General features: G+C 35.1%; 1 protein-coding gene across 5 annotated transcripts in view; it reads right to left on the bottom strand.

The window, feature by feature from the left end:
• Positions 1–2,967: 2,967 nt before the first annotated feature.
• LOC130647233 (fibropellin-1-like) overlaps positions 2,968–18,818 on the bottom strand; it is a 35,072-nt gene continuing 19,221 nt past the window's right edge. For 3 of the 5 annotated variants that reach the window (XM_057453016.1, XM_057453017.1, XM_057453018.1), the window contains 2 exons: positions 18,614–18,706; positions 9,646–11,832 (listed from right to left, as the gene is read on the bottom strand). In XM_057453016.1, the coding sequence (XP_057308999.1) occupies positions 10,841–11,832; positions 18,614–18,706 (1,085 nt within the window). In that variant the 3' untranslated portion in view covers positions 9,646–10,840. Of the gene's footprint in view, positions 3,538–4,053; positions 6,379–9,645; positions 11,833–18,613; positions 18,707–18,818 lie in introns of those variants that run through there. The other 2 variants (XR_008982822.1, XM_057453019.1) reach the window with 2 other exon arrangements.

Here is an 18,818-nt window from a genome sequence, read left to right as displayed (position 1 = left end):
TATATCACTCTAACTTCCATCAGGCCATTTTAAAAGGCTAAATCAAAAAATACAACGGAAAAGCACGGAAAGACCCTGTTTTAGTACTCAAGTGGAGTAGTCAATAGTGTGCTCGCAAAAGGGGTTCGATAATTTTTTACATCTTCCCAGTTTACTATTTTATGGCAAAAATAATTATCTAGCTTTCAAGAAATATATACTTTTACATACTTTTATTACGGGCAGCATTTTCAACATGAGTACTAGTTGTTTTAATGTATCCTGAAGGCTACTTTCGTTACCATTTTCTTCCTTTTCCATTCATATAACACGTACATTGTCTGTATACACAACAATAAATTAAATTTTTGATGCAAAGTTTGAAGTAACGATTGTGCATCATTCAGAGCAACAAAAGTGATGGATGATATGTTGATACCATAAAACAAGTGGGATTGTCATGGAATGAGTTTCTTAAGGCCCGTTTCCACTCTGGGAAATTTTCCGTGGACTGGGAAAATTTCCACGGAATTTTTTCTACCGGCATTTCCACAACGCGGGAAAATCAGAAAACGAAATCGAAAATAAAAATGGCTGCAATAAATAGACGCTTGCTTTTACTAATTTTGCTGCGAAGAAGATTATTTAGAGCAAGGCAAAGCAAGCGATGTTGGGTTCGTAAAATATTTTCCGAACGTACTTTTAAAGGTGAATATCATGTGGTCATTCAAGAAATGAAATTGTTTGACCATGAGTGTTTTTTTAAACAATTTCGCATGTCACCAACCCGGTTTGAGCATTCGTTGTCACTGTTTGCTCCAATTATTACAAAATGTTCATTGCCCAGGGAGGCAATTAGTCCGTCAGAAAGACTTTGTTTAACATTGCGCTATCTAGTGACTGGTGATTCTCAAGTATCCATTGCATGTAGTTATCGCGTAAGTTCGACATTAATTACTCGCATAGTTGCAGAAACGTGCGAAGCTCTTTGGACAATGTTATTGAGAGAAGGCTACTTGAAATGTCCTACAACGAGTGAAGAGTGGAATAAAATATCCCAAAAGTTTGAAGAATTATGGAACTTTCCAAACTGCGTAGATGCAATTGATGGTAAACACGTTATGATGCAAGTACCTGCATCATCTGGCTCTACTTTTTTTAATTATAAAAAGCATCACAGCATAGTTCTGTTAGCTGTAATGCCACTTACGAATTTACGCTAGTGGACGTAGGTCAGTCAGGACGGAATAGCGATGGAGAAGTGTTTTTAAATAGTGACCTTGGAACGGCAATAAACGATCAAACGTTGGGCATTCCTAATGCAAGAATACTTCGTGGAACTCTAGAGAATTTCCCATATGTTTTTGTGGGCGATGCAGTTTTTCGAAGCAGTAAAACGTCTTTCAGGAAATCCAGCTCAGCAAAAAAATTGCATATTAGCAGCTTTTTGTTGCCTGCCCCTGAACGTGTCATCTTCTCTCTTCGTTGAAGGCACTTCCGATAGTTGTCATGCAACTTCTCCCATTCCTTTTTCAGATATTCCACTTAAATAAAATAAACTTCTTAAGATATAGCTACTATTTGTAAAAATAAAACCCACGAAAAAATTAAAGAAATATCATTAATTCGTGAAAATTTGAAAGTACATGTATAGCTAGACAGCTACAACTGAAAAATAATTTTTTAGTTTTGTATAAACTAAGCAAAAAAGGTAGCTAGTAGCTAAGCTAGCTTAACATCAATGTCTCCCAATCTTTTTGAAATTTCCACCCAGGACCTTATTTTTCTGTCTTTGTCTGTGTATTCTGTCAAGTACACTTTCCATATGCACGAGTACTCTGGCATTAGCTTTACTAACCTTTTATGCACAGAGAGTTCTTCACGTTCTTCTTCACAAGTAGATTTATCAGCAAGATCTTGCTGCTGTTCTGAGTCATCAGCATTCTCTTGGGCACTTGGAACTGAAGGACTTGCAATTCCAGAAACAATGCCAGGACTTACAACGCCAGAAAAGCGTTGTTGAAAACAAGATACAGGTGATGGAAGGGAAGATGTAACTGTGGCACTAGCTGCTGGTGCTTAAGGGATCATCACAGCAGAACGAACAGGATATCACACACGTATCTGCGGTGTTCTTGGTTGTCCAATGCTACAAATTCTCTGATGTCGCTTCACATGCTCCACAAATAACTTATTTCTTAAAATCATTTCGTCTTCCCTTGAAGTTTCATCACTACTAGTGTTGTTTGCCATTTTGTTGTTTGTTTACTCTACATCTAGCAATTTCAGCTACCATTTTTGTCCAATTTAAGTCGAGTTGATTGGTTGAAAATATTTTTTCCGCCGTAAAGAAAAAAAAGTTGAAAATTTTCAACTTTTATTTTTGTTTCAACTTTTTCAGCGGCAAAAAAAGAACCACCTCTTTTTTGATATACTGTGCATGTGCAATTCGGAAATTTTTCTTTTCCGCGGAAAATTTTCCTGAGTGGAAACGGGCCTTTAGTTCTATTGTTACTGGTACACCGTAATTTATTTGAACTTCACCCTTATACATTAAAACACACCCTGTAGCTACATACACCATCTTTGCACCATATGCAATAAACCTATCCATATTTCCTTATACAGTATCTATATCTGCATTACCTATACCTTGATCATCCATAGTGCGATTACTTATATCTTGATTAATCCATACTTCGACTAACCACGATTCAAATTAATATTTTATTGATATGGGATTTTTCCATTCAAAAACAGTGAAAAAAAAACACCGTAAACAGCAAAATTATACCATTCCGGCAACTTTAGTATTTTTGTTTTACATGGCAAGGCGTTCAGTACTGTGCTGTTCGGTACTCTAATCTTAAGTCTTAATATCCCCAAACCCGAGAAAAAGTAAAAATGTCAAAATACTATTGAACCAGTAACATATACACACGCTTAATCAATGTATCTATGATTTCCTTATAAGAACCCTCCAAAATATGGCGCTTTTCTGTAGTTACTTTTTTTCCATCTAGCGATGGCGTAAGATAATACAACAATGTAACAACTGAAGTATGTTTTTAAAATCCAGATAATCCAACCGCGTCAAATCTGTCCTCAAGAAACTGTTTTTTTGTGTTTAAAACGTTTTAAGACCATTGATCTGCGCATACCACTCATTTCTCTGCATTCGTATTTAATGCGTGCGTATTTTTTGACGTGTGGACAGAGCTCTGTATCAAAGTACAAAGATGAACCCACTAGTGAACATTCTTGATAACCTTGACACACTTCAGAGACTTTTCTGTATGCATAATCATGATCAAACGGAGAACACATTTCTTTGTCACTTTGCGATGACAAAGGATCGTCAACTTGGCAATCTATTTTATTATCACGTCCCCAGAACGCATCGCTCACCCGAATGCCTTCGTAATCGTTACATATGATGTTGATTGGTTCATCCTGACATGCTATTGCTGTATTATTCGATCCTTTTAGCCAATTGGAAAGTCTCCCTCTGTGAAACACATAAGTTTGTGGGAAAATAACGAGCACTGTGAAGAACGTCTATAGATAAAAGTAAATAAATAAATACTTATAATACAGTAAGATACAGCGAAAAACAAGAAACAATTATACGTGAAGTGTTTAGTACATGCATGGTACATGTTAGCAGGAATCACAGATCACTTAGAATCAAAGGAGTCAGGAGTTTGTTAGTAGATTCTTAAGAAGGTTCTAATTCTAGTGACGAAATTCAAGTGTTTACAAGCAATCCGTCCATAAGCAATAAACATTTAAAAAATTTGTTTAAATATCTTTTCAATGAAAAGTTTTTGTGGCAGGTATTTGATAATGTTCAAAATACATGCCTAATAAGGCAGAGATTAAAACGTTTTCCCTCATTAAACATGTTTTGAAAACGTAGCACGCAATTTTAGTACGCAGTCATGCTATAAACTATGCTAATTTCTCATTTATGAAACCTGTGTAATAATCTCAAAATTCTCAAAAACTTGAAATAAACAGATTTAAAAGTATTGTATTGTATTGTATTTACAACGGCATACAAAAATTACTTACAGCAATACAGTCCGCAAACATTATCAGTGAAAGACGGTCTCAGTTATTTTAGCCTCATGTTGCCCATGCGCTTGGCGTGTTTTTAAACTCGTGTTCTGTATGATGCATTCTTAACGCTTGAATTCACAAAAGTATTTTTGCAACTCAAAAACTGTTTTGAATGTGATAATAAAGATTTAAACTAAATTTTTTGTGAGAAAAATTTGACACTAAGAGCAACCCAAATCTTTATTAGGTCCCAATTAAGCAAGAAAAGTGAATTCAATAAATGTACGGTGGAGTCAGTTTCAGTAACACGACGTCTGTTTTTGCAGACAGACAGAATACAGCTAGTATTAATATAGGGAGGTGTGTGGAGAATCTTAGGTTAGGTCGCATTAGGTTTGAATAAATCTTAGATAAAATCGCGCAGACGTGGTGAGTGTTTTTTTTTACCTCAATTCCATGATTGATATTTCTTAGGGGCCGGTTACGCGTACCCGATGTTTAAACCATAGTCATAAGAAAGAGAGATAGTCTGGGCATTGCAGCAAGCACGCTTCGCTCCCCGTATCGAGGTTGTGTTCCAGAATTTCCTCATACCCAGTCTATTTTAGCGTGTACGAAATAAAACTTTTTAGCGGCAAAATTCAACATTCGTTTGTTGACATTACGTCTTTTAGAAATGCGGAAGATGTCTAAAAGACGTCTTTTAGAGCTCTTTGTGCCGGCTGGGTCATTACTGTGCTATACTTTAAACGTTGAGATTGAATGCAATGTTGTTCTTGGGGCAAATTGTTCTATATATGGCTGCTCGAGTTCCAGACGTAAAAATTGTACGATTACCCAAAGGAAATGACGTATATAGATTCTCTTGGAGGGAAAAACGTGTAGCTGTTATCACAAGCAAAAGATGCAGTGGTGGACAATCTTTTAAAGACACAAATTGAAAATTGCACCCTTAAATTTGTGAAAAACATTTTTCTGAGCAACAAATTGTTCAAAGTAAATTAAACTTACTAGGAACCAATTCTAGATGACTTCTTTTGCTATAGATGAAAAGAGGAAAAGAATGTTACCTGGTTCGATACCACACCTCAATTTACCACAAACAACTTTGCCTGCAACCAGGTAAAACATAGTTATAATGTACATATATCACACTAATCTTTCAATTTAAATATTGTATATATTCCCCTTCCCTTTCAACTACACTTCCCTACACTCAAAAACCAAGACCTGCTGCAAACATTGCTTCCAAAGAAAGTGTTGCAAATCATATTTCAACAGCAAAACCAACATCACATGATTTTTTTCGTTAAAGCGAACTTTTCATAAATGGGTTTAAATCTGATAAATTCACGATTTTTTAGTATTGCTTAGTTTAATAATCATAAAGAGTTACATAAACAGTTACATAGAGAATCAAAGTCTATGAAAGAAATTTTCAATGGTTGTTTGTTGCTTTTTCGATTCTTGACATTTATCGCATACTAGATTGAACTGCTCCAGATGCCTTCTCATATTGAATGCTACCTCTTCCTCCTCAAAAAGACTGCATTCCTGAAGTAATTCCATAGCTACGTATATTTCAGATCATCGTTAGTATCGTTAGTATCGTCATCTACGTTTGGGGTTTCCCTGTACTGACCTAAAATTTCTATGTCGTCAATCAGTACAGACTCTGGTACAACTAGATTTTCATCGGTGTCAGTATAATGTTCGGCAGTTGCTTCATCAGGAACCAATGATTGGTCAAGTAATCGCAGCTCATCCTAATCGGATTGGAGTGATTTAAACGGATCATCTATTTCTTCTATTGCATCTGCTTAGGCATACTTGGAAATTCCACCACGTTTAAAACAATTTTGGACTGTATCCTTGGTAACTCGGTTCCATGCTTGCATCTAAAATGCTTATCTTTGGTAATTCTTGACCACTTTCAATGCGATTGATGTATAACTTAATAACAGCGCACCTATATTTCGCCTTTAACGATCTAATCACTCCCTGGTCCATTGGCTGTAATTTAGAGGTTGTATTAGGAGGAAGGAAATCAACTCTAGTGCCTGGAGTCCCTCGACATGAGGGTGCGCAGGACAATTATCAACTATTATTGCAATTTTCCTTTCTTCTTCGATCATTTTTCTGTCCAGTTCTGTAAGCCAGCGTGTGAAAATATGACTATCCATCCAACTTTTTGCTTGATTAGTGTACTTACATGGCAATGATTTGATGTGCTTAAAGCAACGAGGTTAGCACTTTTTCCGATAACAAACATGGGAAGTTTTCCTCCCAATGCATTCGAAGCAGCAAGACCAGTGAGTCGTACTTTACTTGATTTTCCTACAAAATACAAAAATAGTTTACGTTAAAAGAAAACCCTCTAGTGCCTTTTTCTTGCCTAAAAGAATTGGAATTCGAACAGTATTTCAGCAACACAGAATTTTATTTCAAAGCATAAATACGGTTTAAACTGACAAAGGAACACTGGCAATAGTTTCTTTAAAATGAATGAACAGAAAATAATTTTAATTATTTGTGTGCAAAATGAGCTTCCAATAATAAAGTTGGAAGAATATAGACTGACCAGTCATGTAAAGGGATATCACGAGTACAAAGGCATTTGGAAACCAGAGTTTGGTGATGTGCTCAAGACAAGAAGAGAACCAGAAAACAAAACCGATAAATTCGCGGTGGCAGTGATAAGAGAAAGACCTGGTAATTGGCCACTTAAAGAAGGGAAAGAGTGGAAATTTGCAAAACTTTTTTCCTACTTCTGAAAGAATGAATGCAGTTCTTGTGAAGTTATTATCAAAGAAAAACCTGTCAATTTTGGAGATGGAGAAGGGATGCAAGTACCGTGCGAGTTAGTAATCACTGGCTATACATTGTGTTTAGATATTCTTAAAAAAGAAGTATAGGAGAAAAAACGAAATAAATCAATTCTTGCCTCCAGTACATATTTCTGCTTTAAACTCCATTGTCTTGGTTGGAAGTGGTTGATAAAAAAGCCTAAATTCGTCTGCGTTATAAATGTCTTTTAGATCGTATCTTGACAAGATTGTAGGCAAGTAAGTTTCCAACCATGAACTGGTCATCTCAGGTGTTACAGATTTTTCTTCTCCGGCAATAGCTTTGAAAGACACATTAAATCTTGTTTTCCATCTTTCAAACCATCCATTTGAAGCCTTAAATTCCTCAATTTGGAATTCCTTTGCATAGCCTATTACTTTCTCCTTAACAACTGTCCCATTGACTGGTCAGTTGTTTGCTCGCATTTTTTTAAACCAAGTAAATAGTGCTTTCTCTAAATCATCATTCTTCCGGATTCTCATATTCTTCCTTTTCGAGCTAACTTTACCGGACTTGAAAGCATTTTTGATCTCATATTTTTTTAAGCCATGTCGATAGTGTATTTCTAGGAACGTCATACTTTTCGGCAACTTTAGATGGCTTAATACCGGATTCAATTTCTTTGATAGCCTTATATTTTTTACCGAGGCTCACCCTCTTTCTGTTAGCAGCCGACATTTTTTAAACAAAAAATATGTAAACAAACAATTGAATAAAATTCAAAGATTGAATTTCGAATGCCGCTGATTCGATTTTGGTGACTCGAAGCATTCAAATTCTAAAATGTGGTACTATGGGCCGTGCAAATCTAGTCAACTTTTTGAGCAACATTACCTGTCAACATTTGTTGATGAACATGATGACTCGATTTGCTATGGGTATCAACATGTTGACGAAGAAAAAAAAAATCTCTAAAAATGTTGATCAACATTTATTAACTTTTTTATAAATGTTGATCAACATTGTTGACGAGTTTTGTATGTTGCTACGATATGCTATAGCCATTAACAAATCTGGCAACATTTTTCAGTATTTTCAAATCATTTAAATTGCAAATTCAAATGTTCTAGCACGCATTTGAATGTTTTTGTTCGAGTGTATAGACGACTTGCATGAAAGTAAAATCAAAGCATAGAGATATATCCATTTTAAAAATGGCGGTCACTGTTTCAGCTAATCCTGCCATTGCTGGTAAACAAAAATTTAAATGGAACGATGAATTAGTGGAGAAGCTGATTGACCTATAGGAAGAAAAACACTGTCTCTGGGACATTTCAGATCGAAGCTACTCAAAAACAGATGTCAAGGAAAAGGTTCTCTCTGAAATAAAAGAAGAGATGGGCATCTATCACCCAATACCAGCAATAAACATGCTGAAGCTTTCCTTTCCGCCATTTTTTTAAAAAGGACAATAAATGGCCACGCTTCAGTACAATGTAGTTGCTCACAATGTTGACGAGAATGTTGACAAAGGTATAGCAAATCTTATCAACATGTTGCTCAAAATGTTGACCAGAATGTTGACCAGAATGTTGATCGATTTGCCCCGGGCTTATTCGCTATTTCGAGGGTAAATCAGGCGTTGTGTTAAGATATTTTTGTTCGATATAATGAGGAATTCGTTAAAAGCGAGTTCGTTAAATAGAGATATTTTATGAGAGCTTTGTTAGCGAAAATCAAGGGACCGAGACATTTTGTTCGATATAATGAGAAATTCGCTAAAAACATGCTCCCTAAAACCAGGGTCAACTGCACACCTATGTAAATTCATTTTTATACTTATACAAATACTTCAAACAACACACCTGTTTTCTTTGGCTTTCTCAGTAGGTCGCTAGCTAGCCTTCTCTGAATAAATATTCAATCAGTTTTTTACTTCGCTTACTATACTTCGCTTCATCCCAAAGAGAACAAATGTATACAATTGTCTGATACATTTCCAATCAGTTCTCTTTGTGACGTTATATCATCGTACATTTTTCTTCTTCTTAAAAAATATTTCTGACAACAACAATAACTTTTTATACTCGACAACAACAGTTTTGTTTTTACATTTCAGATTCGAATTATTCATATTCGAATATCATCGTACATTTTTCTTCTTCTTAAAAAATATTTCTGACAACAACAATAACTTTTTATACTCGACAACAACAGTTTTGTTTTTACATTTCAGATTCGAATTATTCATATTCGAAAGCGATAGTTTCTTTATAGAAGGAAGCAACCTCGATCCAAGAACACAAAGATGGAAAACATAAAAAAAGAGCTTTAAGCTAACTTTGTGATGAGTAAGCATTGACATGCCTTGTTTGTAATAACTTTTTGCAGAATTAATTTGAAAAAGAGACAACCTTCTTGGTCTCAGTTTTGACAAACAACTTGTTTCCGTGAAATACGGCGCGCACATGGTAAACCAGGGGTAAAATTAAATTATTTTATCCATAACGACCCCGTAAGGGTTATAAAACAAACAACAAATAAACCCCGTGTGACACTTTTTTTAACTTGGTACACTTTAGCGTAACGCCACGCTTTGGGAACACATTGTATGAGCCATAAGAAAGTGACTCGTGATTTTAGCACCGTCACATAGTTACTCACACAAGCGTATTATAATATAGGATAAATTGAATTGGTTTCACAATAATGTTGATAATATTATCTAGCTGTCTTGCTGACATTATTCCTCTAAACAGGACACAAAATACATGGGGTACACAAGCCCTTCTTTTTGCAATGAAAGCAAAAGTTAAATCAGAAAAATTGACAATTTCTTATATTCCATTATAATTATGAAAAACTAAATATCTGATATATATACAATAAAAAATTATTTTATGTAACATAACTTATTTGTAATATATTATTTCACTGAAATTTTTCCACCAAATTTCACGTCGTTTTACCTTCCGCAAAAAACAAGTTTACCTCGTATAAAGTGTAATAAGAAAGTTGTCTAGGATTTTTTTTTTTTTTTTAAAGAAACTTTATTGAGTTTTATGATGTAGGTCTTTACAGTTTTGCTAATTATGCAAAATTATTACATCATGAACTACCGCCAAACATGTAATTGCTGTTACCGAGCATAACTGTGGTAAAAAAAATTAAAGTTTATGTAAGATGTTCAAAACACCAAACTGAATGACCAAAAAGCAAATACAACACCTCACTCAGAGCTAGTTCATGACGTTATGCATAATTAGTGGCACTACTAGGTTAAGAATTGTAAGAACTAACCAAAATGTATAAAAATATACAAATACCTAGACAGCTTTTCAAGCTCTTTATATAAAATTAATTTTTTTCGCGGAAGGTAAGCTTTAAGTAACAAAAATCAACAAATGGATTTTTGAAAGGGCTTTTATTTTAGAGGAAGTTTACTTGTATTATATGAAATAGTTTAGTCAACAAAATTGCGACACGACTGGTTGATTAAACTTATCCAAACAAATTGTTTTTTCGTATATTTGTTTATTGTGGGATACGAAAAGCGTTTAATTTAGCATGTCTTTTGTTCTCTATTGTTGTATAATACCGCATCAAATACTTTCTCCTGAAAGCATCTGTTGGAACAGAATATACAGTAGAATCTGTCTAACGCGGAACCCTCTATATCACAAACACAAACGCTTAAGACGGATTAATTAGTTTTTAGAAAAATCTCTAAAAAACGGAAATCTGTATATACATTCTTTCTTCAATGGTGTTCATTTTAGACAGATTCTATTATCAAATAATATGAAAGTCTCATGAATTAAATTGATCTAAAACTTATCAATCAGTATTTTTTTTAGGAGGGTGCACTTTTTTCTCAAGCAGTCATGTGTTACTTTCATAAGCAGTATACCAGCGTTTTAAGCAGATTTCCTTTATTGTTGGTGTTTACATGTTCTCGACACGATCAGATCTGTATCACTTTTTTTACATTTTCAACCGATTATGTCAGGTATTATGGTGAAAATATTTCTGACCTTTTACGCCTCACACCGCAGCATGCGAGTGGACAATCTGCAGAACATCTAGCAAAGCATATTGGCTTGCATTTACCGGTGTAATGTCTCGGTCTGGTAAGTTTTGGTTTTACTGACCTCGCAAATGGTGACGCTGAACCTCCTTTGGCATATTGGGAGACAGGTAAGGGTACGGGTAATACCTGGGGTGAACTGCGGACCGGTAGCACTGCCTGTGTATTGTGAATGGATGTCACATCTGAAACAGCTCCTCTTGGTTGATAGTTAGCATTTTGCATATACATACTATCAGTTGGACCGAATGATCTCAGCGTGGGTGAATGAGGTTCGTTAAAGGACTGTTCAGGAGTTGCTGAAATTGGAGGAGAGGGTGGTGGTGGTGAAGGTGGTGGTGAAGGTGGTGGTGGTGGTGGTGGTGGTGGTGGTGGTGGTGGTGGTGGTGGTGGTGGTGGTTGTGGTGGTGGTGGTGGTGGTGGTGGTGATTTTGAAGAAGACTCCGAAGATTCCATTGATGATTCTGAAATGCTATCTTTGGTGCAACACATCTCGGGACAAAACGACAAACAGTCAGAAGCACATATGGGTGGACACATGTCCTGGATGGAAAGAACAGGAGCTGCCTTTGCAGAAGGATGGGTTTTACTCTTTTTACAACAGGACAAAGGGCAAGGTGGTGTGCATGATGAATAACAGGAAGGATTACATGATGTCGAGTAGGTTGGGTATGATGGCGGTGGCGGTGGTGATGGAATTGGAGGAGGAGGAGGAGGAGGAGGAGGGGGAGGAATAGGAGGAGCAGGTGGTGGTGGTGGAGGGGGAGAAGCCGGTGGGGCAGATTGTATAAACACAGGCGGTGCTCGAACTGTTGTGCAACATGAGACAGGACACGATTCATCACAATGTGTGGCACATGCAGACGGACAATCCGAAGTATCATAGTTCACTGGCACAGGAACCACTGGTTTGTTTCCTAGGAAGAAAAATACGATTAAGAAAAACAACACAAAAAAGGATGCAGTCCAAAATTTGGATGAACTTGTTGATCAGCCTTTAAAAATAACAGATTTCATCTCTCTGTTGTTCTTTGTTAGAACTTCGAGAATAGAATACGCAACATCACATTGCTCGTCCATTCCACAACTATCTTAAAACTAATTTGAAACTTACTGCGGCAATTTAACTTGTTTCATCCGAATTAGCCAAAGGAAGTGTCCAAACAGTAACCTTTTGTTTAAAAATATGCTTCTGCCATCAGTCCTTGACTTGGCAGTAAAAAAGCATGTTAACCATGATCAGTTATTCTGTTCACTTGAGGACTACGTATTGTTGTATCCTGACTAAAAAGAGGTCATTATTACCCCAGGCACAGATACTCCACTTACTGTGGCAAATTACAAAAAAGAACTGTGGAGGCCATATTCTAGATTGGATCTGTATATCTGTACTAGAACTCTGAAACAAAATTATGAACTTAATGCCATGGCAGCTGCATTAAAAGAACAATCACGGTAGGACATTAGCGATGATGATGATTACAATGATTTCTGTAATGAAGAAGATAAATAGCAGGAAGGTAATAATGAAGAAACTAAATGTACCATCCAGCAGTTGAAACAATGAGTTGCCAGAAATTTCTATTTTTTTTAATTGGACAACTCCTGTTAGCGAATTATTTTGAAGATGCCCAATTTGTAACTAGAAATCCCCTTTCAATAAAATTGAACAACATGCATATGCCTGTCTACAAAACAAAGAATTGCAAGTTGTGTGGAAAATCGATTCAGGTGTGAAAGTGAAAATGAAAGGGGAATTAAAGTTGTTAGCTGCCAAAGCATGCACTTAGTATTGACAGAAATAAGGCCAGTAGTGTTGTGCGAGAAGGAGATTTGAGAATAACCGTTCGTAGGCGATTTAATTTCCAAGACTTCAACGACTTCATTTCTGTATGCTCTAAATGTATTGAATTTTTTATTGTTTTTAATTTCAAAAGAATCAGTGCGCGAGGTGCTCGACCGAGTCTTTTTCGCAAAAAATGATCAAATTCCATATTCACCGTTAAAGGGGTTACGGAACGGCTGTTGGTTTTCGACTTTAGTGACTTACACGAAAGTCGAGCTGATGGTGATGTAATTTACAAACTCGAACATATAGATATATCTAGAATTTTTATCTTCTCTAGTCTTGGTCATGTTTTCATCCAGAATGAGTCTTGCTGAAATAATTCTTTGTAATATACTTTTCAAAAAAAAAATATTGAACCAGCGAGCAAAGTGCGCTGGTCTGTTAATTGCGTAAAACGCGTTTGCCGGATTTTTAATATGTGCGCGGGATATACGGAATGTGAGCATTTTAACCGGTTAGTAGCCCCTACGTTCGTGGCTAACTTTTTTTCATGGAAATCCAACTGTAACAAGCCGCAGGCACGTGAAATTTGTATGGAAAATGTTCCTAATATAAGTAAGTAAACATTGTTCGTAAAAACTTCAACAATACGTTTGAAAATAAGCGTTTAACCGTGATATTGACCTATTTTTACAAGCTTGAGTCTACCAATTTGATCATGAAAAAAAATATTTATAGATACGCGCCGGGTGAATGCCGACAAACTGTGTGGAAGATTAATGTTTATTTTAACTGATAAAACGAGATATAAACTTTCTTTTTTTGTTTACAAAATAATATAGCACGTGCTATCGTTGCTAATTATGCATTTGTAATAACATAGTTACACATCACGATGAAACACACAAAAGTAGAGTTTTAAATGTAAAATAGGTGTTTCAAGAGTACTTATGTATTTCAAGAAAAATGCATACGAGAAAAATGCTAATTAAATTTTAACTTAATGTTTGTTTTTAAAGAAACATGCTCACAGTGAGGTGATATGTTGTTGCAGTTTTCACGTGTTTTGTTTAGGAGAAAGTAACAAAAACATGTAATCAAAAGTTTAGTTTTTAAAAAGATGGCTTTTGGAAAAATAGCAATAGTGAGTTATTACTTTAGTATGGTGGACGAGCGTTATCATGAGAAAATTAACAAATATTGAAGTGGAAACTCAACAAAAAAAGAAATCGATTCAATAAAGTCAAATCAATTCAAAATGAAATGATATAAATTTGTTTCACTTATCGGTGATTGTTTCACAAGCTTTTTTGAAAAAAAAACTGTAATATATTATTTACATGTTGAAAACATGACACGGCTAGATATATATATAACTATAAAATGGAAGAAAATTAAAGATTGTATAAACCCTAAATGGCAGACCATTTTGTGAACTTTGACATATCTCCTTGGTAAAAATTTCCCAGCCTTCCAAAATTCTTTCATTTTAGTGTCAACTTATTTGTTTTGTTTTATTGACTAGGGTAGGCTTGCTCCACCTGAACTGAATATTTTAATGTTAAATAAGATTTAACATAGTCTTTTGCAGGAATTTCGTCTGGATTTTTGATAACTGATTTGCAAATAGTTCGAAATTCTTCTGAAAGATAATCGTTTCCATCAGCAAGTACTTTTGATAAAGAAGCAATTCTCTTCAGTTCGTTTTCTGTGACAGTGTAACCTGTATATGAAGCATACAGGATGTAAATTATTCCAACATTAAAGTTATTGTTATTATGAGACTATTTTGCGAGTTCAAAAATGCTGTAATGGCTTCTTACCGCATTGTTCTAAGTCATACTTTTCAGGAAAATCATATATATGATTCGGGATTCCGTCAGGCATCAATGTGTATTTTTGATATCGAATTCTATGCGGATTCCATACTGTGTCTTTAAATTCGTTTAATTGGTTTTGAATGAGGGGAATCATGAAATAAGCTAGGATATTCCTGAAAATGTAGCATTGATATACTAGAATTCTTTATACACGATATAGTTTCATTCTTTCTATTTTCATTTTTGTTCTATTTTTAAAACTATTTTGTACTTAATAGAATTAACACCTAAGGTTTACCTGTCAGTATCACTTCCTGGATCGTAGTGTTGTTCCTCTTTCAACCACAATAATCCCCTTTTGAAATATTTTTCAAGCCTTTCATCTGTCTGCCATTTAGGGTTTATGCAATCTTTAATTTTTTTCCATTTTATAGTTATATATATATCTAGTCGTGACATGTTTTCAACATGTAAATAATATATTATAGTTTTTTTTTCAAAAAAGCTTGTGAAACAATAAAAAATAAAAGACCGTCAAAAAAGCATGTGTTATCAGTCATTTTTCAGCAATATTTTGCAAATTTACAACTTTGCAATATTTGTTGCATTCACGATTCTTTATGAAGTTTCGACATGCAACCTTTGATAAATTTCCCATGCAGAAACGCAATTCACCTTTCTCTTGCGTGCCAGATGACGTTGCTATTTCAGGGTCATAAAGTACATATTCGGCTCCTTGAATGTCTAATAATATCAGTTTCATGTGTGATTTTATAAATGAAAAATGAACTAATGCTTCTGCTTTTTGAACTCTCTCTCAACAAAATCAAGAACTTCTCCTTCAATTTCTGAAGCAATTCCATCATTATTCACATACTTCAAAAAAACCCAGGAATGAAATCCTCAATTACAACAGATTCACCATTTTCAGATATTCCCAGTTTAGCGTCCCTATACACAAAAGTTGGTCCAAATGACTTCCCAACAGTACACTCTTTGAATTGGTATGTTAAATTCCTGGCAAGGGAATGCATTTGCACAGCTTTGCGGCAGAGTGTTTCTACAGTTTCCTTTTTCTCGACCACAGTGTTTATTTGCTCCATCATTTGAATTGATTCAGGTAAAAAATTTTTAATAACATATTGCCTATTACTACCATTTTTAGCCTTAAAAACTTCTCGAAACCCACCACGTGCGAATGACTCTTTTTCAACATAAAACTTTTCAACTTTCACTGACTTCCAGGCCAGTGAGTCAATGCAAAATTCATACACCTGGAAAGATTCTGTTGTATTTATTGTTTTGCTGATAACTTTCCCAAGATTAAGCATTGAAGAAACAGACAGACTTTTAGAAGCTTGTCTGCCGATTGATCGCAATATTGATGAATGTGGTGTTCTACCACTGGCACCACTACTACTGCCACCTATATCAGCAGTGTATCTTCTTGCAGTGTACGGCATACTTTTTTACTCTGTCTGATTTTATCGTATACAGAGAATGACATTTGTCTGTTATTCTTGGTCGTTTTGCAGAATATGGTATGTCATCCTCTTTAACTTTCACGAAACGAACATGAATTTTTTTGAAGTTTGATAAATGGCTAAGCTTGTTACAAGACGGGCCATTTTGTGAAGCAAGTACATCACACACCATATCTGAGTGTGTCAGACGATCTTTGAAATGATAATAGCATGCGGTTTTAATGTTCTCAAGCGTTATTTCATCAAAGGGGTACGTCACAAATTCTTGAGGCCCAATACGCTCATATTTCATCGCTTTCCCAGAAGCCTTGCTTGCCAACCGTTGTACAATCATTTCCTTCTCAGACAAAATATTCTCTCCAAGTCCAGATGATATTTTTGCCGTACTTTTGCCGTGCACTCTTCTATTCTTCATGCTTTTAGCAAGGCTACCTTCTTCTTCTTCTATGCCCTTTCGATTTGTAAAAACAGTGTTTGCTTCTATAGACTAATCCCTTTATGTTAAAATTAACAGGGGGGAGACGGGACGTCAGTCCGCCCCACAGCTCTTCCTGTGTTCTATCGGCCATTATTATTTGTAATATGCGGGACGAAAAAGGTAATACATCAAAACAACATTTTACAATTATCCATATATTGAAACATTAACTTTTTCTCATTAGCGGGAAAAAATACAATAGAATTTCAGATTTTAGCGTTGTCTTCGGTAATTGACAATAGTGAAGAAAAATTGATCTCAATTACATTTTGTTGTTTTTATTTTAATTTTATATCTGCATGTTTTATCTCATTTCATTTCATTTCATTTCAAATTAAGTAGAATCGATTTGAATGAAATAAGTATGAAAAGTAAATTATTTTTCTGTAATTTTTCTGCTCGGCCACCATACTTTAGCACCAAACTTTTTCATTCAGAAATTAACCAGCCAGAGAATAATTGTTTACTCAAAGCCAATCATAACCGCGTATTTCAATGTTCGAAAAATTCATTCACAAAACCGCCAAAGTTTAATTTTAAGGTTCTATACAGACACCTGCTAGGACCTCGCGCAGTGTTTCCATAGAATCGAGTTGTTTCTCCTTCAGTATTTCTTCCTCCAAGGAATAAATCAAAACTTAAAACATACAAGATATCTTTTGTTGGAGAGCCAGCAGTGGATATTGGTAAAGTGTCCAGAGATTTTTACTCATATATACGTATGAAAGAAGGTTTTTGGAGCCCTGAGCGAGGGCTATTGCTTAGGAAATTTAAAAAAAACAATACTTCTCTTTTTATATTATGTTTTACTACTTTGTTTGGATTTGTTTATTCCGAAAGAGAAACAATTTTGTTATACAGGCGTCTTGCTTCTTCCCAATCTCTTGGAGCCATAAAAAAGTTAATTTGGTTTACAACATACTGAAAAAAATCTCTAAGATCTTCGTCACACCTGTTTAAAACAGAAAAAGCTTCAAAATAAATATCTCTTTCGTCCAGTATTTTAGAAAGAGTATGTTCTTGAATTTGTAAACCATTTTGTCGATATCCATGCATCTCTGGTAAATAGAAGAGCTGATCAGTTACACCATGAACTTCTACTGATCTTGATTTCCGTATTCTGTGATTTCATTCGATTAAGCTCGTTTTGCAATAAACCAGAAAAGACAAGCCAAGCGCACTCCATAAGAATATGATTCCCAGTCGTAGAGAGTCGTTATTGACCATTTATTTGTATATTCAAGAAAATATTTTTGTATTGTCCTTTCCCGGCTTCCGTGTAAGAGTGATGGGGGGGGGGTGTGATTCTGTCCCCACCCCTACACCCCTACACAGGATTTTATACGCTTCTCCAAATGGCATTAAACGTTGCACATTTATAGTATGTCATAAAAAGAAAAAAATAACAGCAATAAATTTTTGCTTATGTCAACACTTTTTTATGACGTCATCAAAAACTTGAATTTGCCCAAAATAGTTGTTCAAAATCCAATTACTTTATTCTAGAACGAATTTAGCATCCTTTTTTAAGTATCTGGTAGCAAAATAAAAGTTAATATTTTCCAATTTAAACAATTCACAAGAAAGGAGGTCAAAAATCGCCCCAAAATCCGATAATCGTGAAATAAAAAATTGAAATAACGAGAAATATGGTTAAACACGATTTTAAACTTATAGGATGATTCCTTTTGATGAAATAAAGTTGTGTTCTAAGTTTCAAGTACTAAGGATAATCCTAACGAAAGTTATTTTAAAATTTCCTGATTATAATGGATTTCATAGAAATTTATAATGGGTAATCCTAAGTGATGGCCATTATCTAAGACTCTGAGAGGTATTGGGCCTGAACATTTCGCATGCAGGTGTTATAGATAGTATAAAAACTCAGTAAGTGTAATAGCTATGCAGCATACCAAAAAAGAGTTATTAAAAAAACACCAGGGGGGCGGGGGTATATAGTATATTTAGGCTTAGATGATTAGTTGCAACTACGTAACATTATAGTAGTAATTTGGGCCAGAAGTTGGCTATTGTAGAAGTTGGCTGATGGTGGACGCATTTCGAGAGAAATTTTTCCAATTGCATTCTGAGTTAATTTTTTTTTAAAATTATACGTGTTAAACTTACTTGAACAGTGTTGTCCGTTGCCAGACCATCCATTATTGCACGTGCATACACCGATAAGACATGTGGCATGAGGGTGACAATGATCACAGGTTACTAGCAAAAGATCGTGTTAAGAAAATCTTATACACAAAAGGAAAAAATAAAACTAATTTAAAAATTCGTCCAAACGGAAATTTATTTTAATCGCCTTTTTTGTTTTGACGAA

The sequence above is a fragment of the Hydractinia symbiolongicarpus genome, chromosome 6 (genome assembly GCF_029227915.1).
Source record: "Hydractinia symbiolongicarpus strain clone_291-10 chromosome 6, HSymV2.1, whole genome shotgun sequence".
Taxonomy (NCBI): Eukaryota; Metazoa; Cnidaria; class Hydrozoa; order Anthoathecata; family Hydractiniidae; genus Hydractinia; species Hydractinia symbiolongicarpus.
This window is presented reverse-complemented; position numbering and strand designations above follow the sequence as displayed.